Source organism: Bison bison, unplaced genomic scaffold (genome assembly GCF_000754665.1).
Source record: "Bison bison bison isolate TAMUID 2011002044 unplaced genomic scaffold, Bison_UMD1.0 scf7180017864184, whole genome shotgun sequence".
In the NCBI taxonomy this organism is placed as follows: domain Eukaryota; kingdom Metazoa; phylum Chordata; class Mammalia; order Artiodactyla; family Bovidae; genus Bison; species Bison bison.
Genome location: NW_011494756.1, coordinates 2091552 through 2117283, shown reverse-complemented (window position 1 = coordinate 2117283; position 25732 = coordinate 2091552). Strand labels below are relative to the sequence as shown.

At 49.4% G+C, this 25732-nt stretch overlaps 4 protein-coding genes across 9 annotated transcripts in view; 2 read left to right on the top strand and 2 right to left on the bottom strand.

The window, feature by feature from the left end:
• NAGA (N-acetylgalactosaminidase, alpha-) overlaps positions 1-1434 on the bottom strand; it is a 10241-nt gene extending 8807 nt beyond the window's left edge. Inside the window, exons 1-2 of the mRNA XM_010843668.1 lie at positions 1316-1434; positions 771-885 (exon numbers count right to left, since the gene is read on the bottom strand). Of these exons, the coding sequence (XP_010841970.1) occupies positions 771-786 (16 nt within the window). The 5' untranslated portion in view covers positions 787-885; positions 1316-1434. The remainder of the gene's footprint in view (positions 1-770; positions 886-1315) is intronic.
• A 1559-nt stretch (positions 1435-2993) lies between these two features.
• FAM109B (family with sequence similarity 109, member B) lies at positions 2994-13285 on the top strand. 6 transcript variants are annotated; one of them, XM_010843667.1, is made up of 5 exons: positions 2994-3802; positions 5827-5910; positions 6928-9765; positions 11605-11745; positions 13035-13285. In XM_010843667.1, the coding sequence occupies exon 3, from the start codon at positions 6933-6935 to the stop codon at positions 7719-7721; it is 789 nt and encodes a 262-aa protein (XP_010841969.1). In that variant the 5' UTR covers positions 2994-3802; positions 5827-5910; positions 6928-6932; the 3' UTR covers positions 7722-9765; positions 11605-11745; positions 13035-13285. The 6 variants fall into 6 exon arrangements, with proteins under 6 accessions (XP_010841969.1, XP_010841966.1, XP_010841963.1 ...); XM_010843664.1 differs by having other exon boundaries at positions 2994-4140; XM_010843661.1 differs by lacking the exon at positions 2994-3802 and adding an exon at positions 4160-4352.
• SMDT1 (single-pass membrane protein with aspartate-rich tail 1) lies at positions 9487-13285 on the top strand. Its single transcript, XM_010843660.1, has 3 exons — positions 9487-9836; positions 11605-11745; positions 13035-13285. The coding sequence occupies exons 1-2, from the start codon at positions 9651-9653 to the stop codon at positions 11740-11742; spliced, it is 324 nt and encodes a 107-aa protein (XP_010841962.1). The 5' UTR covers positions 9487-9650; the 3' UTR covers positions 11743-11745; positions 13035-13285.
• A 1107-nt stretch (positions 13286-14392) lies between these two features.
• Positions 14393-25441, bottom strand: NDUFA6 (NADH dehydrogenase (ubiquinone) 1 alpha subcomplex, 6, 14kDa). Its single transcript, XM_010843659.1, has 3 exons — positions 25230-25441; positions 15295-15410; positions 14393-14599 (listed from the first exon to the last, which is right to left on the bottom strand). Exons 1-3 carry the CDS (start codon positions 25366-25368, stop codon positions 14468-14470), a joined length of 387 nt encoding a protein of 128 aa, XP_010841961.1. The 5' UTR covers positions 25369-25441; the 3' UTR covers positions 14393-14467.
• Positions 25442-25732: the final 291 nt, after the last annotated feature.

Below are 25732 nucleotides of genomic sequence, written 5' to 3'. Positions count from 1 at the left end.
GGCTCCCACCGCCCCAGCCCTCTCCCCAGCCATCCGCATGCCGCCCAGCCCCGAGCATTAGGGGAACCAGACTCTCCAGCTTAAGGTGGAATGGGCTCTTCCTGCAACTGCTGGCTCCCACCAGGCTGTGAGTGGGTGGACAGTCCCAGGCATAGGGCGGTGTCTGAGGCCTGGATTCCCCCCTGCTGTCGCCACAGCAGTGCTGGGATCACCAAAATCTAACAGCTGGAGTCACAGCCTTTCTACACCCTGACCGGCTCGCCCTACTCCATTCACACAGAACTTGACAGGACACTGTAGCCAGGCCCCAGGTCTCCTGAGCCCCATCCAGGGCTCGGTGTTCTCTGTAGGCACCCAAGAGGCTTTGGAAGGGCTTAAGAGGTCAGCTGGTGGGAACAGCACCATAGGGCCTTAATTTGCTTATCTGTAAAATGGAATTTCTATACTGACATATATGGCTGTTATCAGCACACCTTGATGTTACAGAAGATAGGGCCTCTGGCTGTGAGGTAGAGGGGGTGAGCAAAGAAGAGAGGTCTCTTTGGAAGGGAACTGATTCTTGCCTGGGAAGGATCTCCTCCTTTTCTGGCCCACCTCCAAGAATAAGAGAGGAACATGTCTCCCCATATGCCCACATCAGAGAAGGAGGCCCAGAAACCACAGGACTGGAACTTCCTCCAGGCATCACCCGTCCCCCTCTCCCCCGCCCCCACAAGTGGTCACTTACCCCTCCCAAAGCCACACACACCCCACCCGGTCCGTGTGGGTACCTGTCTTCAGCAACATTGCTCTGGACTCAGCGGTCTCAGGACCTGACCAGATCTGCTCTGCTTTTACCAGCCTCTGTATGTCGGGATTTGGAAGCTAAGAAACGTTAGAAAAGCACTGGAAAAAAGAAAGAAAGAAAGAAAAGCACTAGGGTCCCCACTGTTTGGCTAGCCCTGCCGCCCTTGGCTGTGGATCCCACACTGGGAGCCCAAGCCGCCCTCACAGCCCCTAGTCTCTCCCCCCAGCCATCACTTCCCCGAGCCTGGGTTCTTCCGTCGGAAATACTCAACAAGGTATCGTGGACGTTAGACCTCACCTCCTCTGCCCTGCTGGGAACCCCGAGTGGTCAAGGGCGACCCTCTGCCAGGCTAGGGTCAGAAAGAGGCAGCTACAGACTACAGGACGCCCAGGAAGATCGGAGGTGGCGGGCCGGGGGCCGGGCCTCCGCTCCCACCGGGGCTGGGTTGCCGCCCCGCCCCCAAAGGCCGCAGGCCCAGCGCCCCAGCCCTGGGAGCCCACCCACAGTCGCCCATCCTCGGCAGCTCACCGACTCTTCCGCTGCGATCTGAGCCGCCGCCTGGTTCTGTCTCCCGAGTAGACTACCGCCTCAGTCACCTGATTCGTCTACCGCATTCCAGTGGGGCGGGGCCTGACGGACGCAAACCTTCCCCGCGGAACCTATCAGAATCCCCCTAGCAACGTCCCGCCCCTCCCTACACGGGCCCAGAAAGCCCTCGGAACCTCCCAAAGCCCCTCCTCCTTCGAGCTCCGGCTCTGCGCGCTCCCGAGGCAGGCACGCGCCCACCGCACAAGCTCCTCATCTTCGCCGAGCTAGTCCTTTCTCTTCTGCCGGGTCCCTTAAGGCGAGGATTCAGTTCAGTCGCTCAGTCGTGTCCGACTTTTTGAGACCCCATGGACTGCAGCATGCCAGGCCTCCCTGTCCATCACCAACTCCCGGAGCTTACTCAAACTCATGTCCATTGAGTCGGTGATGCCATCCAACCATCTCATCCTCTGTCGTCCCCTTCTCCCGCCTTCAATCTTTCCCAGCCTCAGGGTCTTTTCCAAGGAGTCAGTTCTTCGCATCAGGTGGCCAAAGTTTTGGAGTTTCAGCCTCAGCATCAGTCCTTCCAATGAACATTCAGGACTGATTTCCTTTAGGAAGGACTGGATCTCCTTGCAGTCCAAGGGACTCCCAAGAGTCTTCTGGATAGGGCACTGTAGATGCTCATTTAATAGCTGTGGCATGGATACTTGCTGAGGGCTTTTTTAAAGAAAAATGAGAGTATGCCCTGGAGTATGGCCCATAGTAAACCACTCAGAAACTGTAGTGGAAGATGAATAGGCGCTACGAACCACTTTTTAAAGCCAGGAGACTCTCCTACCTTGCCTGACACTTTGGCCACCTGTTATGCTTATCCAGACACTCTGCATTCTTTCTGTTTTCATTCATCACATTCCTACTGAGCAACGACTAGATACCAAACACTTTATTTTTGGCAACCTTCACTTGGATGGTCAAAGGCATCTCAAACAGAACTGGCTCCAAACACCGCCACTTTCATATCTCAGGTTAATGGCAACTTTCCTTCCAGATGCTCAGGCCAAAACATTAGAGTTCTCCTTGGCTCCTCTTCCCCTCACTCCCTACGTCCAGTCTCTGTGCAGACCTAGTACTCTCCACCTTCAAACCCCATGCTGAGGAATTTCCCTGCGGTCCAGTGGTTAAGACTCCCTACTTCTACCGCAGGGGGCGCTGGTTCCATACTTGGCTGGGGAAGGAAGATCGTGCATGCCCACGCAGTGCGTCCAAAAAAATAATCAAGCAAACAAACCCGAATTTGGCCATTTCTACTCTCCCAGCACCCATCACATCTTGCCTGGATTACTCCAGCATCCTCCTCACTGGTCTGCTTCCACTCATATTTTTTTCTTCCTAGCAGCCAGAGAAATCCTTTAAAACATAGCTCAAGACCTCACTCGAAGGCTTCCCTGGTGACTCAGTGGTAAAGAATCTCCCTGCCAATGCAGGAGACACGGGTTTGATCCGTGGTCCAGGAAGATTGGACATTACCAGGCGCCACAACTATTGAGCCTGTGCTCTGGAGCCTGGGAACTGAACTACTGAGCCCATGGGCCGCAACTACTGAAGCCTTTTCTCACCCTAGAGCCAGTGCTCAGCAACGAGAAGCCACGGCAATGAGAAGCCTGCACACTCCAACTAGAGAGCAGCCCCCGCTCCCTGCAACTAGAGAAAAGCCCCAGCAGCAATGAAGATAGAGCACAATAAATAATTACTAAAGAAAAACAAAAAACAACAACAACAAAAACCTCATTCAAGACCTGGGGATGGCCGTTCGTTTCAGTCTGGAGTAGCAACCCTCACAGATTTACAAAGCCCCACCCCACACATTCTAACCCCATATCCTGCTGCTCCTGCCACTCCCCAACACACACACACACACATACACGGGTCTCCTTGCAGTTCCTCAAACACAGCAGGTCTCAGAGCCATTGCACTAGCTGTTCCTTCTGCCTGGAATGCTCTCCCTCCAGATTCTGGCATGAATGGCTCCCTGGTTTCCTTCAATTATTTCTTAAATGTCACATTCTAGGTGAGGCCTACTGTGACCATTCTGTTTAAAATCGCAACCTTCCTACCGCACCCCCCGCCCCATTCCCAGGCCCCTTAACCCGTGCTGTATATTTTCCACAGAACTTATTGCCTCCTATCTCATTTATTATGGTGTCTATTAGTAACTGAATAAAAGTTAGTGGGGGAGACAGATAATAAACAGGAAATAAAACCATGAATGTAAGGAACTTTTTTTTTAGAAGTGGTTAGTGTTATCATGCAAATACAAACCAGGGATGTGATAGAGACCGGCAGGCAGGCTGCTTTCTCAGGGCTGGGGAGGGGACAGGAACTGAGGCCTAAATAATGTGAAGGACCTCGGAGGAGTTAAGAGCCTTGGGGTAGGGTTGGGAAGGAGGAGCGTTCTTGCAGGAACTGCCAGGGCCAGAACTCTTCGAGGTGACAACCAGCAAGTTCATGGGCAGATGTTCTGAGCTCACCAGGCTCCCCGGGCTGTCAGGAAAGCCTCCCCCATCTTTGGTTGTGCCCTCCTGTGTCTTTTACCGCAGGCCTAGCTGTCCACTGACCCCAGGCAGAGCCTGGGCGCTGAAGATGGGTTCCAGGCTGGCAGGAGTGAAGGGAGCAGAAATGAATAATCCCCTCCACTCCGGAAGCGAGATCCAGCCGACTCCAGGGGGCCGGGTTGGGTGACTGGGAAGCTGGGCTGGGCCTCGCGGACTGGATAGGAGCCCGACCAGAGGAGGCGTCTGGGCCGAGCCCGTCCCAGACTTGGCTCTGTGCGAGAAGTGGGCCGGGCGGGGAGAGGGGGGCTGGAGAGGGGAAAAGAGAAGGTCTGGAAGTTCTTGGGAGGTGGCCTGGGTCTGAGGCCCCCGGATGGCCCGAGGTGGGACTCCGGGTTCGAGGCCGGCCACCGCCGACCAGCACTGGGCCTCACGCCGGGCACGGCCGGCCAGGCCTCAGTTTCCCCCGGCGTAGATCGCGGGGCCTAGTGAGTAGTGGGCGGGGAGGGGTGAGGGCGGTAATTCGAGCCGCCCAGGCGGGGTCTCTCGGCTCCCGCGGCCACGTTTAGCGGCCCGGACAGACGGTGGCGTGGGGTCCGGAGTCGAAATGGCCCCGGGCCACCCCGCGGGCCGCGCTCCTGGGCTTCGGGGGCGTGGAGGTGAGAGCGGGCCCGGCGGGCTCGGGAGGAGGCGGCCCCGGGAGGAGGCGGCCCCGGGAAGGCGTGGCCCGCGGGGACGTGGCGGGGCCGCTCCCCGCGCGATGGGGAAACCGAGGCGGCAGCCGCGCCCCGAGTCTGCGGTGCTGGCCGCGGAGCTCCCGGTGAGGCCACCCCGTTTCTGGGCGACAGCGGGTCAGACACCCCCACCCCCCCGCGGTGGCCATGGCCAGTGGGTCCCACGCCCCAGCCCGCCGCTCCTCTAACAAAAGAATCTAGAAAAATGCAGTGCAGCGGATTCCCGCCGGGGTTGAAATGCGGGCCTCGTTAACCCGGGAAGCGGGAGGGGAGGAGACGTCCTTCCCTGGGGAGGGGAGACAGTTAGGTCGGCGGATCTCCTCTCCGCGCCCCAGTGCTGGACGGCCGGGAGGTGAGGCCACTACTCAAGGAACCAACCATCTGTGTTATTCTCTTCCTTCTCCTCCAACCACCATCGGAGACCGGCCCAGCCCCCATCTCAGGACCCTGCTTGCTTCTCTCCATAGCCCTTATCAAGACGGGTCTTCACGTTATTTAATTGATTTTAAAAGACACTAATTATTATTTATTTTTGTCCTTTTTTTTTTTTTTTTTTTTTTTTTTTTTACAGTGTGCCTCCCCCTCGGAAATGTAGGCTCCAGGAAGGAGGGGCTTTATTTTGTCCACGATTGTATTCAGTTATTTTAACAAATACTTTCTGAGGACCTCCCCAAGCCCTGCAAAGGGCTGGATATTGGGGAGGTTCTACTGGAACCAAGTCCAGTTGGTTGGTTCTAGACATTCTGGGGCTGGGGACAGCGCTATAAACACAAAGGAGATCATTGTGGGATGAAGGCTGCTGTTGGGTCACTTTAGATCAGACCACCTTCCTGATCAGGACCACCTTACATATAGTGATCAGGGTAGGCCTCTCAAATTAGGTCACTTAAAGACCACAGATAAACTATGTGGCAAGTACTAAAAGGGAAAAGCAACAAGCTATGTGGGCACTTAACTCTGACCTAGCCTTAGAGGGCAGGGCGCTGAGGTCCAAAGAGTGATGATCAGGATAATGGGACTCAGATCCTTAAATTGCTCGTAATTGCAGGGCCTGGGTGGACCTCTGTGTGTATGTGTATTTTGGGCAGGGCAGTGGATTATCAGGGGTCAGGGAAGGCTTCCTGGAGGAGGTGGTGGTTTCATTTGACCTGAGGCTGAATAGGAGGCTGAGTAGGAGTAAGTCCAGTCCTTTAGGATGGATTGACTATATTTGAGAATTCTTTTGCAGGTGTCCTGGAAACCACGTGGTCAAAGGGCTGAGCCGTGTGGCCAGACAAGAGAGACCCCCACCCCTGCCCAGGGAGCTCTGCGGGTAAGTGGGTCACTGCCAGGACTTGCCCCCCAAAGAGATGAGGGAATCAGGAGACCAAGTTCTGCTTCTCACTGGCCACGTGATCCTGGGAAGCTCACCTTCACTGTTCTGGTCTCAGTTTTCTGTGAGTCAGGAGAACAGTTGGATTATATGCCACTTGCGTGGGCTTCCCTGGTGGCTCAGATGGTAAAGAATCTGCCCTCAACATGGGAGACCTGGGTTCAATCCCTGGGTTGGGAAGATCCCCTGGAGAAGGAAATAGCAAGCCACTCCAGTATTCTTGCCTGGAGAATCCCATGGACGGAGGAGCCTGGCAGGCTACAGTCCATGGAGTCACAAAGAGTTGGACACAATTGAAGTGACTTAGCACACATGTATGGGGCACCAACACTCGGTAGTTGAGGTTGATCCTACTCCACCATGCCCTGTGTTTGTACTTGTTTCCTGAGAAGGTCCCTATCTGAACCCACACTGATCGAGGAATGAGGCAGGCCTGCCCCACCCCAGCCCTATCGGGCCCTGCCGGCAGCTAAAGGACTACTGTGCCATCAAATGGAGAGGCCAGCAGGGACCCACGGAGCCCACGGAAACCCCGGATGTTTAGCTTCAGGGTTGGAGCTAAGGGGCCCTCAGATTAGGGGGTGATGTAAGCACAGTGGCTTTTATGAGTTTGGGGTCCATTTCAGCCCAGCTGATGCCTTTTCCTTTGGGTTTTAAAAAGCTGTTCACAGCCCTGCCATACTTCCTGGTCTGACACAAATTACATTTTCCTTTTCTCTGAGTCCTCTGATAACCAGATTTTTTTTTTTTTTGCATGATCCTCACAACCCTTTGAGAACAAAGGCAGGGAGACTAGCCCATTTCACAGATGGAGACACTGAGAACCTCAGGGCACAGAAAGTAAGAAGAGGCCACCGGGCTGGGGCCCAGGCCTCCTCCAGAGCCAGGACTCTTTTTCCCACGGGGTGCAAGCACCGCCTCCCTCTCTGATCGCTGTTCGCCTCTGTCATCTCACAGTTTTCATGGGAGCCATGAAGCTGAACGAGAGGAGTGTGGCCCACTACGCACTGAGCGACTCCCCGGCAGACCACACAGGCTTCCTGCGCACGTGGGGAGGCGCAGGGACGCCACCCACCCCCAGTGGCGCTGGCCGAAGGTGCTGGTTTGTCCTCAAGGGCAACCTGCTGTTCTCCTTTGAGAGTCGAGAGGGCCGGGCGCCTCTGAGCCTCGTGGTGCTAGAGGGCTGCACGGTGGAGCTGGCGGAGGCTCCCGTGCCTGAAGAGTTTGCCTTCGCCATCCGCTTCGACGCTCCTGGGGTGCGCCCACACCTGCTCGCGGCAGATGGGCCGGCGGCCCAGGAGGCTTGGGTGAAGGCGCTGTCTCGGGCAAGCTTTGGGTACATGCGCCTGGTGGTGCGCGAGCTGGAGAGCCAGTTGCGTGAAGCCCGCCACAGCCTGGACCTGCACCGCCGCTCATCCTGGAAGGCCGTTTCCAGCCGCTGCAAGCCCCAGGCTCCTGACCGCTGGTCCTCTGGCCTGGAGAACGGCCACTCCCTCTCTAGAGATTGCAGCCCAATGGGCTTGGTGGAAGAAGGGGGCAGCCGGCCAGCAGGGCGGGGCTTGGCCGAGTGGGAGCTGCAGGGCCCTGCCAGCCTCCTCCTAGGCAGGGGGCAGAGCCCCGTGTCCCCTGAGACCTCCTGCTTTTCTACCCTGCATGAGTGGTACGGCCGGGAGATTATGGAGCTGAGGCGGGCCTGGCTGCAGAGGGCCCAGGAGAACCAGCCAGAATGCAAGGACCAGGACAGACCCTGAGCCTGGGCCCTTCGGGTTCAGCCCTTGTCCTGCTGGTCAGGATGCCAGGGCCAGTGCTTTTTCAGGAGTTTAAGGTTTTATAGGTTCTTTTTTTTTTTTTTTAAACTGGTTTCTGAAGTTGCTTTTGAGGTGAGCATTCTGCTTCCTGCTTTTTAGGTTTTTCCCCCAGGTTCCAAGTCCACCTTCATGCCTAGAGGGAACTGCAAAATCATTAACTTTCAACCCATTTATTTCCTGAGGCCCAGAGAGGAGAGGTGGCTTGCTCAGCAGTCACAAGGCAAGACTCAGGTCTGCTGACTCTGCGCTGGACTGCCCCTCTCTCAGGGGATATTAATATTAATGAAGTGGGTAATATCACATGACCACAGGTCACTCCACCTTCACCTATACGATTCTACAGTTTCCAACATGGGGAATCTTGTGTAAATACCCGAAGTTGCCTGCAGTGTTGGCTTGAGGGATTGACACTGTCAGAAAAAGTGGACTTACTGTGTCACAGGGGTTTCTGGGGCTTGGCTCCTCCTGAGTGGTGAGAAGATTGAACATGGGACCCCTATCCTGCAGTGAAGACAGGGCTCTTTGGTGAGACAGGGCCTTTAGTAAAGAGGGATTTATCCTGATCAGAAAGTGTTAGGGCCCCTCTTCTTTCCCTGACTGCCCTGTCAACAGATGGTGCTGGTCACTGCCCCAGGAGGGGCCAGTAGCTTTTCTGTTAGCAGAAACTCTGTCCTCAACTCCCTGGGAAAGTCAGTGACTTTGAATTTCAGTCCTGGGCATTTTAGGAGCTTGGACATAGGATTCCTGGCACCCTGTGATAAACTCTTCTCTCTTGACTGGGCCCCTAAAGGTATTCCCGATCCAGAAACCCCTAGGAACTCCTTCAGTCTTTCTTATTACCCAGAGTGTATCTGCCAGGACCCTCTGGTTTCTACTGTCACCAGCATGGTGCCAAGCATTTTTTTTACCAGTTGTTCTGAGAGGCAAAGTGACTGGGTGGACAGGGCCAGAGGCCAATCAGCCTGGCATCCTGATTCTGGTGGCAGCGGCTGGATGGAAGATTCAGAGCCTGGTCCAGTATACACAATCTCTCCCTTAGCCTCTTTCCCTCACTGGGGTCTTATGAGGCCTGACGAGGGGCCAACTAGGCCTAGAGTCTTCAGCTTAAGAGCCTTTTTCAGTCCAGGAGGCTGCAATGCTGCCCAGGGTCCAGGACCTGCTCCGGGGAAGCTGGGTTTGTTTCCTAAGAAGAGGGGCTACCTTTCTAGCCCTGTATGGGAGCCCCACAACCTGTGTCTCTTGTTTTATACGCAGATATTATAGGGTTTTTGGTTATATTTATTGTTACAGTGCTTTTTATACGATTAAAACACCATGTTTATTACTCGTATTGGTTCCTTTTTAGCAGTTTGTGTGAAAGCCCCCATTCCCCCCCTTTTCAGATATATATTCTCCCTTTTCAGATATATTTTACATTTGGTTGTACATAACATATACCGTGGCATGAAATAAATTTCCAAAGTCATTTCAGTAGCACAAGTAATAAATTTGAATTGTATTTTTAAAGTGTTTAAAAAATAGTTTGAAGTTCAATTAAAGTGGTCTTTCATTTCAGTAACTCCCTGCTCGGCCAAACCCTGGCTGTCCTGGGTGCGGGAACAATACCAGAAATCTGCAAGTTTCACAAGAACAACCCCAGTCAGATGGTCCCACCCTCCAAGCCTGGAATGAGGCGTGTACCCGGGCCTTGGCGTCATCCTCGTGACGTCACCATGTGCCGCAGCAGGAACTAGGTACACTGCGCAAGTCTGTGAGCCGGACCTCTCGTTTGATCCCTACAGACTCGCGAGGCTTGGGCGGCGTTCTTCCTGAGGGTGTCACTGGGGCCGGGCAGTGGGGTCCTGGGGCCCGGACTAGGGGCGGAGCTGGGAGATGGCGTCCGGAGCGGCTCGGTGGCTGGCGTTGGTACGCGTCGGATCTGGGGCTTCCCGGAGCTGGCTGAGCCTGAGGAAAGGTGGTGATGTCTCCGCCGGACGGAGCTGCTCAGGTCAGAGTCTGGTACCGACGAGGTCGGTCATCGTTACTCGCAGCGGCGCCATTTTGCCCAAACCGGTGAAAGTGAGTGTCTGCCTGGAGGCGGGGCGAAGGGGCCGAGGCCAATCATTGTGGGGAGTGTGTGCAGGTTGACGCTGATTGACAGGAGCAAAGGCCAGTCGAACGACTGCCTTAGACCGGAAGCCGGATCAAGGACAAAGTTTTGCGCTGATGCATTGCTAGTTTTGACAAATGGGAGGAAGTGGCCGGTTGAGTTAAGTGGTCGTTGTTGAGCCGGGTACAGGGAGACAGAAGATGGGGGTCAAGAGCGGAGAAAGATGGCACTTTGCACTAGTTCATCCAGAGGAGCGCAGTGCCCTGGCTCTTTGGAGCCAAAGGACTCGGCTTTATGCATACAGTATAGACAAGTCTTGTTACGTCTGTACTTCGTAGTTGATGGGATGAAAAACGAATTTGTAAATAAACGGTTCGTGGGACAGACTTTATCTTTTTGTGAGTTTGGACCTAGTATTTAATTCATGTGACTAGGTGTGCAGGGAATTATTACAATCTGTTTTTACAAATGAAAAATGAGGGGCCAGAGTAGGGAAGCCAGTGTGCAAAGCTAACAGCTGAGTTAGGTTCTGGAATTCAGACTTCCTGTTGGTACAGCCCCCACCAGATCCTGTTTTCCCATTACTGAGTGTTACTACATGCCCTCAGTACCCTTGGAGTTTTTTCAGTAAAATAAGAACAACCCCTTATACCGGGATTTTTTTTTTTTTTTTTTTTAATTTCCAGGGCTGTGTGAGAGTTACAAAACAAAAACAAATTCTTTTAAAGCTATTTTGGCCGTCGCAAGCTTACACAAAGTGAGTTCAAACCTGTCTCACAGCAAGAAACAGGGTCCAGCTGTTAGGGAAAAGCTACCTTTAAAGAGGCACGATTGAAAAACATTTTTTTGCGGGCGAACCCCTGTAGGGAAATAATGAGAGGAAATGTTGAGATTTTATTGGAACTTCTCAAGTCTATTTAAATAGTCTTTTACTATAAAAAACATACTCAGTTTTCAAAATACACCTGTTTCTAAAATGTAATATAGTGAAGTCACATTTGTCAGGCACCAGGGAACCAGTTAGAGAACTGTACAGAATCTCTCTTCAGTGTACATGTTCATAATTTTGTAATCCGTTTGCATGTATTTAGTGACTTACTAGGGAGAAGGCAATGGCACCCCACTCCAGTACTGTTGCCCGGAAAATCCCATGGATGGAGGAGCCTGGTGGGCTGCAGTCCATGGGGTCGCTAAGAGTCGGACACGACTGAGCGACTTCACTTTCAGTTGTCACTTTCATGCATTGGAGAAGGAAATGGCAACCCACTCCAGTGTTCTTGCCTGGAGAATCCCATGGACGGAGAAGCCTGGTGGGCTGCAGTCCATGGGGTCGCACAGAGTTGGACATGACTGAAGCGACTTAATAGTAGTAGTAGTAGTAGTAGTAGTAGTGACTTACTCAAGCAGAACTGAACTATTATTTCCGTAGTCCACCTCCTAGTACTTTACCTGTTTAAAAGCATCTGCAAGTAATTAATAGCTAGTGCCTTAATTTTTAGATGTCTGTAAGAGTGCCTTGTATTTTTCTTTCTGGTGTAGTTTGATGGCCATAGACTCACTTTATCTCTTCTTCTAATCATTTTTCTTGCTCCAAATTTTTCCAAGGACTTTAAAATCAAGTTGCTTAATGATGAATCTGAGATCCACAGGAGGGAATGCCCCTGAGAGGGACAGGCCTTCTGTGGTCTTGCTAGAGTGGGCACTGGAGCTCACAGCCACCACTCTGACCCTCTGCAGATGTCCTTCGGCCTTCTCCGCGTGTTCTCCATTGTGATCCCCTTTCTCTATGTTGGGACGCTCATTAGCAAGAACTTTGCTGCTCTACTTGAGGAACATGACATTTTTGTTCCAGAGGACGACGATGATGACGACTAACAGGTAAGATTTGCTTCTCCCCCACACATGGACCAGGAGCCGGAAGTAGGGTGGAGCATCGGAACTGTGATGTGGTTTGGAGACAAGCAGGAGCACAGACTTTTAATGAATTGACACACTTGCTGGCTAATATCTTTTATGTCACCTTTTCTCTATGTTGGATGAAGGAAACTATCTTACTGACTTACAAATTCACTGAGGTCTCTTCCAGCCAGGTTGAATCCCAACCACCCTTTTCTATTTGCCCTTTGAAAGTGTTAGTCACTCAGTTGTGTCTGATTTCTTTGTGACCCTGATGAACTGTAGCCCTCGAGGTTCCTCTGTCCATGGAATTCTCCAGGCAAGAATACTGAAGTGGGTAGCCATTCCCTTCTCCACGGGATCTTCCCTTCTGACCCAGGGATTGAACGCTGGTCTCCTGCATTGCAGGCAGATTCTTTGCAGTTTGAGCCACTAGGGAAGCCCATTTGGCCTTTATGTACCCTCAATTCTCTCAACCCACAAACTTTGTAGATAATTTAATATGCCTTACACACCCATCACAGCTTCATTTCACCAGCTCCACAATGAAATTTAGAAACTACAGGCCCTTATCAGTGAGCTCCGGCTACCAGCAGTCTGTACATAGGCACTGCAGCCTGGCTCATACACTGCTCACAGACCTTTCCCCAGGGCCAGTTCCATTCAGCTTTCTTGTGTTGACTTCCGGTGCCCTAGTATGTGCTGACTGGCTGTATTATTGTTGTAAATAAGAACCCTCCTGACTCTCTGGTCTGGTTTTTAAGGCTTGCCATGATCTGGTTGCCATATTATCTTCCACATACCTACCCCCAGTTATTCACTATTTCTTGAATTCTGCACTCTTAGCCACTCCCAGGCAGTAGTAGCCCATTATTCATCCCGACTGAAAGGCTATTTCCCACTGTGCTGTTTATACCAGTTCTTCATTATCTTTGATGAAGATATCTTTCCTCATCCCTCCACTTGAAAGTGACTGCTCTGCCCTCTTACTGACCAGTACCTCTTGTGGTATTCAGTATTATACACTTAAGATATACCCTAAACTCTACTCGACTACATTTTGCTGCAGGAAACATGTTTTTTGTTTTTTAAATATCTTTGGGGCCCCAGTGCCCGGTCTGGTGAATGTAAATATATGAATGAGTAACTGAGTGTACTCAAAGCTGCCTTTCTCCTGGCGTGTTTGGTAGAACCTCTGTGGAATTCTCTTTCAGTCTATGGTTAGAGGTCTGTTCTGTCAGCCAGCTCATTGCTGCTTTCCTTTTTTGCAGGGCCTGGAGGAAGGACAGAAAGGAGAAAGCCCTAACTTAAGAAATGGTGATGCTCGCAGCCTCTCCTCCTTTCCCATCCGTAGATGGGCCCGGGGACAGCCCTCAGCCTCCCAACCCCCGTGAAGACCCCTGCATGGTCTGTGACCACGGCCCAAATCCCCAGGCTCTGGGAGGTTCCCGGAGATGTGCTGTTCACTGAGCATAATCAGATCATGAAAAAACATAATAAACATCAGCTCTGTGTGACTGAATGATGGCTGAAGTCTCTGGAGTTGGCTGTAGCTGCAGTTTATTGTCCCTGCCGTCCTATCTCTATCTGCTGAACAAATAGGTCTTTGACTTACAACCCAGAGTCTTCAGGCCCCTGTCGATCAACAAAGGAATTTGGGGAACCTGGGACAAATTTTCATTATTTACAAAAGCCTAACAGCTGCACAGGCTACCTAAAAGCTGAAACTTTTGTGCTGAGTAACACTGGCTAGTTAGCACATACAATCAGAAGCAGCTTTGAGTGTTAAAATAAGTCCTTGAGAAATACCACTTTTTAGCAAAAGGTGGGTTCCTTAGCTGAAAAAATAATAAAGGGGTTGTTGGTACTGAAAAATTTGGGACTCCTCAGGGTTATTGTACCTACAGATACTGAAGCCCCTTCTCCAGCATTTAGACTGTCCAGGGATGGAAGAGACCGCCACCATCCAGAGCAAACAGTTCTTTCAGATCAGATCAGATCAGTCGCTCGGTGTGTTCGACTCTTTGCGACCCCATGAATCGCAATTCTTTAAGTGGGGTCAAAATGTATTCTTGTCACTTGAGCTACACCTCAATTCACAAAGGGAATATTTCTGTTCTGTGTGTGCGCTGAACAGCTGTGTCTCTAGCAGAACGCCTGAGAAGGAAGTTAACTCCATTCTAAGGACCAGCACTGTTGTGAGTAGAGGCCTAGGCTGCTGAGCAGACATTTTCTTGAGAACCCAGAGAAAAATAGCCCAGCTTGTCAGCTCCACCTCTCAGCCTCTTAGTGCTGCTCTAACCTTTTCCAATAGTAAGAGCTGGTTAATTTTGGACAATCTGTGCCATTAAACCAAGCTATCCACTCCTGGTGGCTGTAGAAACAGCGAAGTTAACGAAGCCATCCAGCACCATGCCCAGAATGACAGTTTCTGAGCAGATGGCCTCTTCCTTCTGTTTACCGACATGCAAGACTCGGAGAAAAGAGAATCTAATTTACTGGAAATACCACACTTCAGGAAAAGGGAAAGAACAGGTGGTGTGTACACCGGACCCAACTTGTTCAGACAAAACCTGAGAGACTGCAGAAGTACAGCTTCCCACTGGGGAACCAATGGAATATCATGAAATGACCGACATATATTGAGTTTATTTTTGCTTTAAAATATTTAAATATCAACATGCACCTTTTCCACTGAGTGATTTCACGGGTCGTGCCCAACATAGAACTTGGAGAGGAAATCCTTTGGCCTCGGTGCTTCTGTTTCATGGAAAAACCGCATAACATGTGTCCGCTGCTTCCACACTTTAATTGTTTCTTCCAGTTCCATCTTTCCCTGTACAAGTGAGGGGACAGGTCTCAGTCAAGAGTGGCTGGGTGGAAGGAGCACAACACTGAAGGCCAGGGTTAGATCATCTCTAGCACCGACTTTTTGAGTGACCTTGGGCAAGTAATATGCCCTACCCAGACCATAGTTTCTGCATCTGGAAAACGATAATAATCTCTGAGGCTTGTCAAATATATATATTTTAACCCTCTAGCTGACTGGTTCCAAGGGGATAACTTTTGGTCACCAGGCCTGTGCCCCATGACTGCCTACCCTGACTGGCTTAATATGTACCATTCTTTCCACATTACTTACTGGCCCATGCTGAAGTTGCCACTGATTCTAGTGAGACAGACCACAGGGACAGAGTCAAGCCCAGGATCTGACTCCACTTACTCAGCCAACTGGCCTCTTCTGGCTGTAAACTGGCAACGTGGTGAAGTGGTAACCTCCATGGATGAGGTTCAAGAAGAATTCAAACTTCCCTCTTTTTTTAGTTTTAAAATGCAAGCCAGTGAATTTTCCCTTGAATAATCTTATAATCTATTTACCCAGGTGAGAACCTCCAATCAACTGTTCCTTTGAAACACTAGGTAACAGTTGCTGACCCAGTTGTTGCTTTTAAACTTGGTGATAAAATATTCATCTGGAAAGCTCTGGACAAGTTGACTCCTCTTTTAAATCAGTCAGGGAGCGTCAGTTACCTTAATTACCAGAAGATCAACCACCCTGGGGTCTGTGATGTGCGCATTCTTCTTAAACATTTCCCGGACTTTATCCCGTCCCTGTTTCACAGAGATGTCTAGCTGGAATAAATGCACTAGAGAGAAAACATGATTCAGGGTAGAGATGGTTAAAATGTGTTTTTTAAAAATTGAGTCAGTGTCACTCACTGAAAACATAGGTTGCCCATTCACTCCATTCACCAAATATTAGGCTGACCCTAAGCAAGGTACTTGAAGATGTGAAGAAGCCTGAGATATAGTACTATCTCAAGAACTTATGTTTTGTTTGGGGAAACAAGCCCACTGCATTTGAAGAGGCAGCATAGCACGGCTCAAGAATACGAATAAGCTGGGTTCAAATCCCAGCTTTGTTGTCTATCAGCTATATGATTCTGTATACATTAACTTCTCTATGCCTGAGGGTATTTATTTGCTGGTGAAATGAGGAGAGCAGCACATATTAACTCCAGAGCAGCTGTGAGGATTCTGAGAGAATGAAAGATGCTTAGGCCAGTGCCTGACATGGAATAAGCTCTCAATAAATGTCAGCATTATTATTACACAGAACAACTGGCAAGAAATGCAGGGCTGACATTAACATACAACCATATGGTGTAGGTTTGTGTACCATGGAAACAAGAGCCAAGGGAGACTGCTGCGTGTGCAGGTAGGGAAAGGTGTCGATCCAGCAGGCAGTTACTGCCATATTAGGTTCACCAGGGGGAAGCAGAGGGAAGTGCAAGATGTAACAGCTCCTGCTTTCTAGGTCTTAAATCCACCAGTGCAAATACTGCAAAAATCACAATATTCAGTAATCCCTGATTAAGTGCTAAAACAGTGGGACAGACTCAGTGACCTGAGAGTCCGACAAAGCATGTATGTCTTTGAAAATTAGGTTTTAGTCATTTTATTCTCATTTTCTGGCAGCTGGCCTTCAGTGGATTTGCTGATGACAAGGACATGAACGGAGCCTTGTATGGTAGGTAGATGGGATGAGGGGAGAAAGGGGCACGTGGGGCTAAGCGGACAGCATAACCAGGCTCACAGGCTAGCATGAGCACTGTGGTTGAGACCAGTGGGCTCACTGGTGAAAATACCCGCAGTATGGCCACTCCTGTGACGGGTCCACTCTAGTCTATGGAGCTACCACAGCCAGCTCTGAAAACCATGAGGGCCACCTCGTGACTGAATTAACCAACAACAAAGTGCGAATCTTTAATTATACAGGTGGCTTAGTGACAGCAATAGAAAAATAAAGCTTCTGCCGAGGCAAAGACCATGCCAGGCTGCCTCAACCAAAGAACAAGCAATAGCAGAATCTAACAGGAGAAACTGCATCCCAGCTTTACAGGACAGTGTTAACAGAGGATAGAAGATCACAAGAGAAAGAACTCAGTCTCCAGTGGAGTTCTGTAGCAGCCTGCCATGATGAGCCAATTATACACGGCTCTTCCCAAATGTGCCGTCAATGACTTCACTGAGAGCCTAAAATCAACCGTGCGGGGAGTACTCATGGCACTGAAAATGCCAGGGGCTTTCCTGGTGGTCCAGTGATTAAGAATCCGCCTGCCAATGAAGGGGACACAGGTTCGATGCCTGCTTCGGGAAGATCCACACGCTGGAGCAATTAAGCCCCTGCACCACAACTATTGAGCCCACGCGCCTACAGCCCATGCTTCTGGGATAAGAGAAGCCCGCGCACCACAACAGAGTAGCCTCAGCTCTCTCACAGCAACCAGAGAAAGCCTGTGAGCAGCCATGAAGACCCAGCATAGCCAAAAACACACCACAGTATCACATTAGGAATTTTAGAAAAGGGCCAACAAAGAGACAGGAAGACAGAGACACAAATGAATGCAAACTAACGTGGATCCTGAACGTCGGAATCTTACCACTAGAGCACTGTGGGGACTTGCCTGACGTTGGACAACTGATCCCTGGCAAACACAGGCCAAGAGTCCAGGTTGCTGGTTCTTTAATTTACAATGTCCTGTTCTTTCCACTCCAGTACTCTTGCCTAGAAAATCCCGTAGACAGAGGAGCCTGGTAGGCTGCAGTCCATGGGGTCACAAAGAGTCGGACACGACTGAGCGACTTCACTTTCACTTTTCACTTTCGTGCATTGGAGAAGGAAATGGCAACCCACTCCAGTGTTCTTGCCTGGAGAATCCCAGGGATGGGGGAGCCTGGTGGGCTGCTGTCTATGGGGTCGCACAGAGTCAGACACGACTAAAGTGACTTAGCAGCAGCAAGGAAAGGAGTATGAGGAATCTTCCCCTGCTATCGGTGCTTACCTTTCCTACATTTTCATACTAGAATTCAGTTCAAAATAGGAGAGAAAACCAAGGTGCCTCTATGCACACGAGGGGAACTGGTGTCCACCCAACTCCCATTTCCCAAGGTCTCCAGAACCACACACCAGCGCACTGGGTGTGAGTCTTCTCAGGAAAATGTTCACAAATGCAAAGTTTTGCTTACAGTGTTGTTCAAGGACCCCGCAGTGCCCATCCTCTCAGGTTAAGAATCCTTGTTTCTAAAGAGACAAATTCCATAGCTTTGACCCAGCTGTCGTCCTCCTATTGCACCCCCTGAACACACCCCTCTGCCACTGAGAAAGGCTGTGGGAAGGTAAACAGGAACAGCTAAGCAACAGTCTGCTGAATTGTTCTTTGGTCTAAATCCGTGGTCATCAAACCTGTGATGACTCTGCCCGCCAGAACATCTGGCAACGTCTGGAGGCATTTTTGACGGTCACAGCGAGGGGGAAGAGCGCTGATGGCGCCACTGGGTGGAGGCCAGGCATGTTGCTAAGCATCTGACAAGGCACAGGGCGGTCTCCACAACAAGGAACCACCCAGCACAGATGCTGCTGCTGAGAAGCCCTGGTGTAAACCAATTCCAACTGCTCCTTCTCAACTCACAGATTCCTGGCTTACTCTTTGAGTCCTAAATGTTTTAATTTCAATTTTAAAAACATCTGTGAGGCTCAAAAGGAAGATATGAAAGTGCCCTTCTGGATGAAGGTGACTTCCACGGTGCGCGTCTTCCTCAAGTTACTGTTAAGGCTTTTCTGAGTCAGGAAGGCTCGACACATTAGGAAGGATGACAATGGGACAGTTCTCAGTCATTTGCTCCACTTCATTTGGGAGCATTTATACCAAGTGCCAGGAGACCCTTAGATGGGAAGGTAGCATGGTGTGATGAAAAAGAGCATGGGATCGGGGGTCAAATGAGCTGGGTAAGGTCTCCACACCATCATGAACTATGACCTTGGCTGGGGTACAAGCACCTCAGTCTGTTTCCTCATCTAAAACATAGGAGCGAAAACAACCTCTGACCTCACTCCTTTACAGGAATGTGGCAAAAATCAAGTGACAACATCTTACCCACAGTAAAGTACTGATACAGTGTTAAGTGTTGAAAATTTCAGCACTTATTTCCCATACCTCTATTATGTTTGGGGTTTTAATGATCTGGTTATATGCCTACTTTCCTGACTAGACCATAAGACTCTTGAAGGCAGGGTTGTGTTTTAATCACTTTTCTATCTCTCTAGGTATCTAGTACTGACCCTGTAGTACAAGAAGTATCCAATAACATAGAAATTAAATGAATAGTTTCTATACAAAGTCCCCTGTTACACTGTAACCAGCAAGCAGCATGTATTATTTTTTTCAAAGGAGGGAATCTGGGGTGGTTTTGTTCTGTGCTTCCACGCAGAGGCAAGCACCCAGGCAAATGGTGGTCTGTTCCACGTGCGCAGCATAACCAGGCCCTGTGAGATTCAGGGCAGACTACAGCAGGAGCTGAGCTGAGCATCACAGCTGACAATCGGGGTCTGCCGGTGTGATGTGAGACAAGCTTATGTGCCTCAGTTTTCTCATCTGTAAGCCAGGGAGACACCTGGAACCCACACTACAGCGAGGCCTTTGGCATAGTGCCGCGCCATGTGTTTGAAAATGTCGTGTTCGAATCTTTGCGACCCCAGACTGTAGCCCACCAGGATCCTCTGTCCATGGAATTCCCCGAGCAAAAATACTGGAGTGAGCTGCCATTTCCTTCTCCAGGGGATCTTCCCAACCTAGGAATCGAATCCGGGTCTCCTGCACTGCAGGCAGATTCTTTACCACTGAGCCACCCAGGAAGCCCCAGTGAATGTTGCTCAGGCCAGTGTGTACACTGGTGTCATGATATCCATCACTGGGGATTTCAGCTGAGGATCCAAACTAAGGATTGGGAATAAGTAAAAGTATAATATTGATAATAACTAACATAATAATTATTATGCAATTGTGCAATCTCAAAAATGACAAAATGATCTTGGTTCGTTTCTAAGGCAAACCATTCAGTATCACAGCAATCCAAGTCTATGCCCCAACCACTAATGCCAAAGAAGCTGAAGCTGAACGGTTCTATGAAGACCTACAAGACCTTCTAGAACTAACACCAAAAAAAGATTTCCTTTTCATCACAAGGACTGGAATGCAAAAGGAGGAAATCAAGAGATACCTGGAGTAACAGGCAAGTTTGGCCTTGGAGTACAAAATGGAGCAGGGCAAAGGCTAACAGAGTTTTGCCAAGAGAATGCACTGGCCATAGCAAACACCCTCTTCCAACAACACAAGAGACGACTCTACACATGAACATGACCATATGGTCAATACTGAAATCAGACCGATTCTATTCTTTGCAGCCAAAGACGGAGAAGCTCTACATAGCAAAACAAGACTGGGAGCTTACTTACTGTGGCTTACATCATGAACTTCTTATTGCAAAATTCAGATTTAAACTGAAGAAAGTGGGGAAACCACTAGACCATTCAGGTATGACCTAAATCAAATCCCTTATGATTATACAGTGGAAGTGACAAATAGATTCAAGGGATTAGATCTGATAGACAGAGTGCCTGAAGAACTATGGATGGAGGTTCCTAACACTGTACAGGAGGCGGTATCAAAACCATCCCCAAGAATTAGAAATGCAAAACGGCAAACCGGTTTTCTGAAGAGACCTTACAAATAGCTGAGAAAAGAGAAGCGAAACGCAAAGAAGAAAAGGAAAGATATATCCATCTGAACGCACAGTTCCAAGGAATAGCAAGAAGTAAGAAAGCGTTCCTAAGTGATCAATGCAAAGAAATAGAGGAAAACAATAGAATGGGAAAGACTAGAGAGCTCTTCAAGAAAATTAGAGATACCAGGGGAACATTTCATGCAAAGATGAGCATAATAAAGGACAGAAATGGTAGGGACCTAACAGAAGCAGATTAAGAAGAGATGGCAAGAATACACAGAAGAACTGTACAAAAAAGATCTTCACAACCCAGAAAACCACAGTGGTGTGACCACTAACCTAGAGCCAGACATCCTGGAGTGTGAAGTCGAGTGAGCCTTAGGAAGCATCACTACGAACAAAGCTAGTGGAGGTGATGGAATTCCAATTGAGCTATTTCAAATCCTAAAAGATGCTGTGTCACATAATACAGCCACCTAGATAAAACCAACTGAACAGACTTACTTTTGTTAAGTTTTATACTTTTTGAGAATCTATATAAAATTGACACAGTATTTTGAACTTTTATATTCCATAGCAACTGAAGACATGAAGAACAACATGTAATGCTGCTGTATTTTTATTACTAATTGCACAGTTCTGTGTCTAATGATGAAAGTTGAATTGTGTTAGAGAAATTGGCTATCCATTGGCCTCTAGAGAAACACAGTGTAGTTCTCCACGTATTTATGGATTCCTTTATCCCATGTCACATTTACTTTGGTCTTACATGTATTTAAATGTCTGAAGTGCCTTAGACTCTTGCCATATTTTCAAAATAAAATTTCATTAAGCTCTAAAAAAAAAAAAAAAAAGATGATGCTGTCAAAGTGCTGCACTCAATATGCCAGCAAATTTGGAAAACTCAGCAGTGGCCACAGGACTGGAAAAGGCCAGTTTTCATTCCAATCCCAAAGAAAGGCAATGCCAAAGAATGTTCAAATTACTGCACAATTGTACTCATCTCACACGCTAGCAAACTAATGCTCAAAATTCTCCAAGTGAGGCTTCAACAGTACATGAACTGAAAATTTCCAGGTATTCAAGCTGGATTTAGAAAAGTCAAAGGAACCAGACAGAGATCAAATTGCCAACATCTGTTTGATCATAGAAAAAGCAAGAGAATTTCAGAAAACCATCTCCTTCTGCTTCACTGACTGTGCCAAAGCCTTTGACTGTGCGGATCACAACAAACTGGAAAATTCTTAAAGAGATGGGAATACCAGACCACCTGACCTGTCTCCTGAGAAATCTGTATGCAGGTCAAGAAGCAACAGTTAGAACTGGACATGGAATAACGGACTGGTTCCAAATTGAGAAAGGAGTACATCAAGGCTGTATATTGCTTGCTTATTTAACCTATATGCAGACTATATCATGAGAAATGCCCGGCTGGATGAAGCACAAGCTGGAATCAAGACTGCAGGGAAAATATCAATAACCTCAGATATGCAGATGACACTACCCTTATGGCAGAAATTGAAGAACTTAACAGCCTCTTGATAAAAGTGAAAGAGGAGAGTGAAAAAGTTGGCTTAAAACTCAACATTCAGAAAACTAAGATCATAGCATCTGGTCCCATCACTTCATGGCAAATAGATGGGGAAACAATGGAAACAGTGACAGACTTTATTTTTGGGGGCTCCAAAATCACTACAGATGGTGACTGCAGCCATGAAATTAAGATGCTTGCTCCTTGGAAGGAAAGCTATGATCAACCTAGACAGCATATTAAAAAGCAGAGACATTACTTTGCCAACAAAGATCCATCTGGTCAAAGCTCTGGTTTTTATAGTAGTCATACATGGATGTGAGAGTTGGGACTATAAAGAAAGCTGAGCGCCGAAGAATTGATGCTTTTGAACTGTGGTGTTGGAGAAGACTCTTTAAAGTCCCTTGGACTGCAAAGAGATCCAACCAGTCTATCTTAAAGGAAATCAGTCCTGAATATTCACTGGACTGATGCTGAAGCTGAAACTCCAGTACTTTGGCCACGTGATGCGAAGAACTGACTCACGAGAAAAGACCCTGATGCTGGGAAAGATGAAGGCAGGAGGAGAAGGGAACGACAGAGGATGAGATGGTTGGATGGCATCACTGACTCAATGGACATGAGTTTGAGTAGGCTCCGGGAGTTGGTGATGGACAGGGAAGCCTGGCGTGCTGCAGTCCATGGGGTTGCAAAGAGTCGGACACCACTGAGTGACTGAACTGAACATAATAATTACAATGATGAATGTTAGATATGAATGAATGTTAGTTATTATCAATACTTTCACTTATTCCCAATCTTTAGTTTGGATCCTCAGCTGAAATCTTGTGATGGATATCATGACACCGGTTTACACAAGCCTGAGCAAACAACAAGCCACAGATCACTGACCCTCCCCACAAAGGTGCTGCCCCGCCTTGAGCCCCCCCTACATGGAATCTCCCCTGCTCTACAGGCTCCTATAATCCCCTGGTTTCTCCTCCTCTTCTCAGGACCCTCCTGACTCTGGGCTTATCTTCTCAAACAGTATTTGAGGGACAGTCTTGGAGGGTGTTGGTTCTGAATTAACTGAATACTGGGTTCCAGCCTCAGTTCAGCCACTGATGTTTTACCCTTTGCAAAGTATTCTTCCTGTCATCTGGGTCTTGTTCCCCACCTCCTGTCCTCCCTGCAACAAGAAAACATTCTTGGGCACCCATGAAGTGTTCTGCCAGGCAAACCTATTTTACCTGCATTTGAATACACACACCACCTCACATACTAGTGACTGCCACTGCCCTAAACTTATCCATCTGTTCTCTGGAGGTCTGTGAATTTGTAGTCCCTGAACCCCGGATCACTCAGGTTTCTCCCTTCCTTGTATCCTATGGGTTTCACGTTTAAATTCTGATCCTTGATAACCTCTTAAAAAGTCAACCTGAGGGCAGGGACACTGTGGAGCAGACACAGCTCTCATACAGTAAAGAGCTGGGTTCTGCATAGAAAGTAAGCCCTATAAATAATAGTAACAGTAACAAGACAAGAGGAGCAGCCAGCATTTAGTGAGTGTCTAAATGTCAGACCCTACGCCAAGCACTTTAGATTCATAAACTTATTTAATAGAGCAACTCTCTGAAGAAGGTACTCTTATCATTCTACAGATGAGGAAACTGAGGCACAGCGAAGTGAAATAGCTTGCTCATGGTAACACAGCTAGTAAGGGCCAGGGTTTGGAGGCAAGTCCACATAACTACATTCTACTGCTTCTCACACACAGGCAAGGAAGTGGCAGCCCTGAGAGCTATGGTGCTCAGGTCACTTAACACGTCTCTTCTCAGACCACCGGTGGTGGCCTCCATTAAAACACACTTCTCCAGGGGGTCTTTCCAACCCAGGGATTGAACCCTGGTCTCCAGCATTGTAGGCAGATTCTTTACTGATAGAGCTAGCAGGGAAGCCCTAAAACACACTAAGTCAGACTGGACAATTACAGAATATCGACAGTGCCTGACATTTGTACTGCCCTTGACAGTTTGCCCAACTTTTCTTTGGTCAGGGACACTGGGCAGCAGCACTGATGGCGATGCCAAGACAAAATCTCTCTGAACCCAGGGAACTTATGTCATAGTCCTTCAGGAGGACAGACTGGTTCTCTGACATCTAAGTGAAGACAGGGGTTCTGCTGGGGGCAGGGAAAGGAGCTCCTAAGGAATATTAGGGGCCTGTGGAGCTGGGTAAAAAGACCTGGGAGACTGCAGAAGGCCACCTAAACAGGAGGGACTGGAAAAGGCACCACCATCTTTCTGGATGACCTTGGGAAACTCACTTCCCTTCTCCGGTACTGTTTCTTTGTGGTGGATGTGGGAACCAGGTGATCGCTGAAACCCCACAACCCCTTTGTTTATATCACCTAATGCTGCTGCTGCTAAGTCGCTTCAGTCGTGTCCGACTCTGTGCGACCCCACAGACGGCAGCCCACCAGGCTCCCCCGTCCCTGGGATTCTCCAGGCAAGAACACTGGAGTGGGTTGCCATTTCCTTCTCCAATGCAGGAAAGTAAAAAGTGAAAGTGAAGTCGCTCAGTTGCGTCCAACTCTTAGCGACCCCATGGACTGCAGACCACCAGGCTCCTCCATCCATGGGATTTTCCAGGCCAAGAGTACTGGAGTGGGGTGCTATTGCCTTCTCTGCATCGTATCATTAAAAACTAGCGTTTCTGACGAATGAGATAAAAGGAGAAAATGGCTTGATGTAATTAGGTTAAAAATTAAATATAAAATTACAAATACATTATAACATTAAATGTGTTTTAAAAAATAAACACAGAAAAAAGACTGAAAATATACCAAAATGTTAATATCACTTTTCTGTGAGACTAGGTGAGTTTAATTTTATTTTTCTATTTTATCTACTAGTTTTATAGTCAGAGAGAATGAAGAGGTTTCCCTCCCTGTCTTTTTAATACCTAATGGGAATGTGTAAACACATTCAGGAACTCGAGTTGGGTTCCAGATCCACCACCAGAGGCGGGCCCTCAGGCTCTCGGCCCACAGATCACTTCGACTCTAAGTGCCTCGACTGCTTCATCTACAAAACGAAGTGTGTCACTCACAGTCCCTGCTCTCCCTCCCAAGGGTTCAGGAAGACTTAGGGGGCCCAACAGTGAGAGCGCCTAGAAGCGCGGTTCCGACGCACAGCACGGCTGGTCTGACCCCCGCGCCGCCGCCAGGTCAGGTCCACCAAGGCTCGTGTGACCCTACTCGCCTGAAGCGCTCGAAATCACCTCTGCTCAAGTTGGTGACCTCAGCTCCGCCCGGCAGAAACGGGAGGCCGGGACGGCTGCGACCTTGGGCGGCTGCCTCCCGGGCCCCGCGTGAGCCGCAGCCTCTCACCAGTGTTCGGCACCTCCCGATACCAGGCGCGGTAGAGTTCGCGCACCCTCCGCTTGGCCTCGTTCATGTCCCGACTGAAAATGGGCTTCACCGAGGTGCTGGCCGCAACGGCAGCCTGGCGGAGTCCGCTCGCCGCCATCTTGCTGAGACAACCACCTCGCAGCTCCACCCCGTTTCGACCTGTAAGTCCGGCCGAGGTACGAATCCTTTTTATCATTGGCTAGAACTTAAAGTCCCGCCCCCAAATGCCACTGGTGGGCGGGAGAATGGCTACAGAGTTCTCTGATTGGCGGAGAAACCCTTCTCTCTGGGTGGAGACAGGCAGGTGTAGGCTGCGCATGCTCACCTGCGGAATCGTACGGTCTACCGTTGGGCGTCCTAACTGTTGCCCGACCGTGCTGACAGGGGGCGCTCGGGCCCAGGCTGGCGGCAGTGCCCGAGCCTGCTGACTGGCGTCCAGTGCATCACGCCCGCGAGCCGCCCCGGGCGCTGGTGTGGTAACG

Bases quoted from the DNA above. Each gene is read 5' to 3' on its own strand.
- FAM109B (XM_010843667.1), top strand. From the start codon at position 6,933: ATGGGAGCCATGAAGCTGAACGAGAGGAGTGTGGCCCACTACGCACTG.
- SMDT1 (XM_010843660.1), top strand. From the start codon at position 9,651: ATGGCGTCCGGAGCGGCTCGGTGGCTGGCGTTGGTACGCGTCGGATCT. The intron at 9,837-11,604 runs GTGAGTGTCTGC...GACCCTCTGCAG, and splicing joins TTTTGCCCAAACCGGTGAAA to ATGTCCTTCGGCCTTCTCCG.
- NDUFA6 (XM_010843659.1), bottom strand. From the start codon at position 25,368: ATGGCGGCGAGCGGACTCCGCCAGGCTGCCGTTGCGGCCAGCACCTCG. The intron at 15,411-25,229 runs GTGAGAGGCTGC...TTTTCTCTCTAG, and splicing joins TCGGGAGGTGCCGAACACTG to TGCATTTATTCCAGCTAGAC. The intron at 14,600-15,294 runs GTAACTGACGCT...TCACTTGTACAG, and splicing joins TTGATCTTCTGGTAATTAAG to GGAAAGATGGAACTGGAAGA.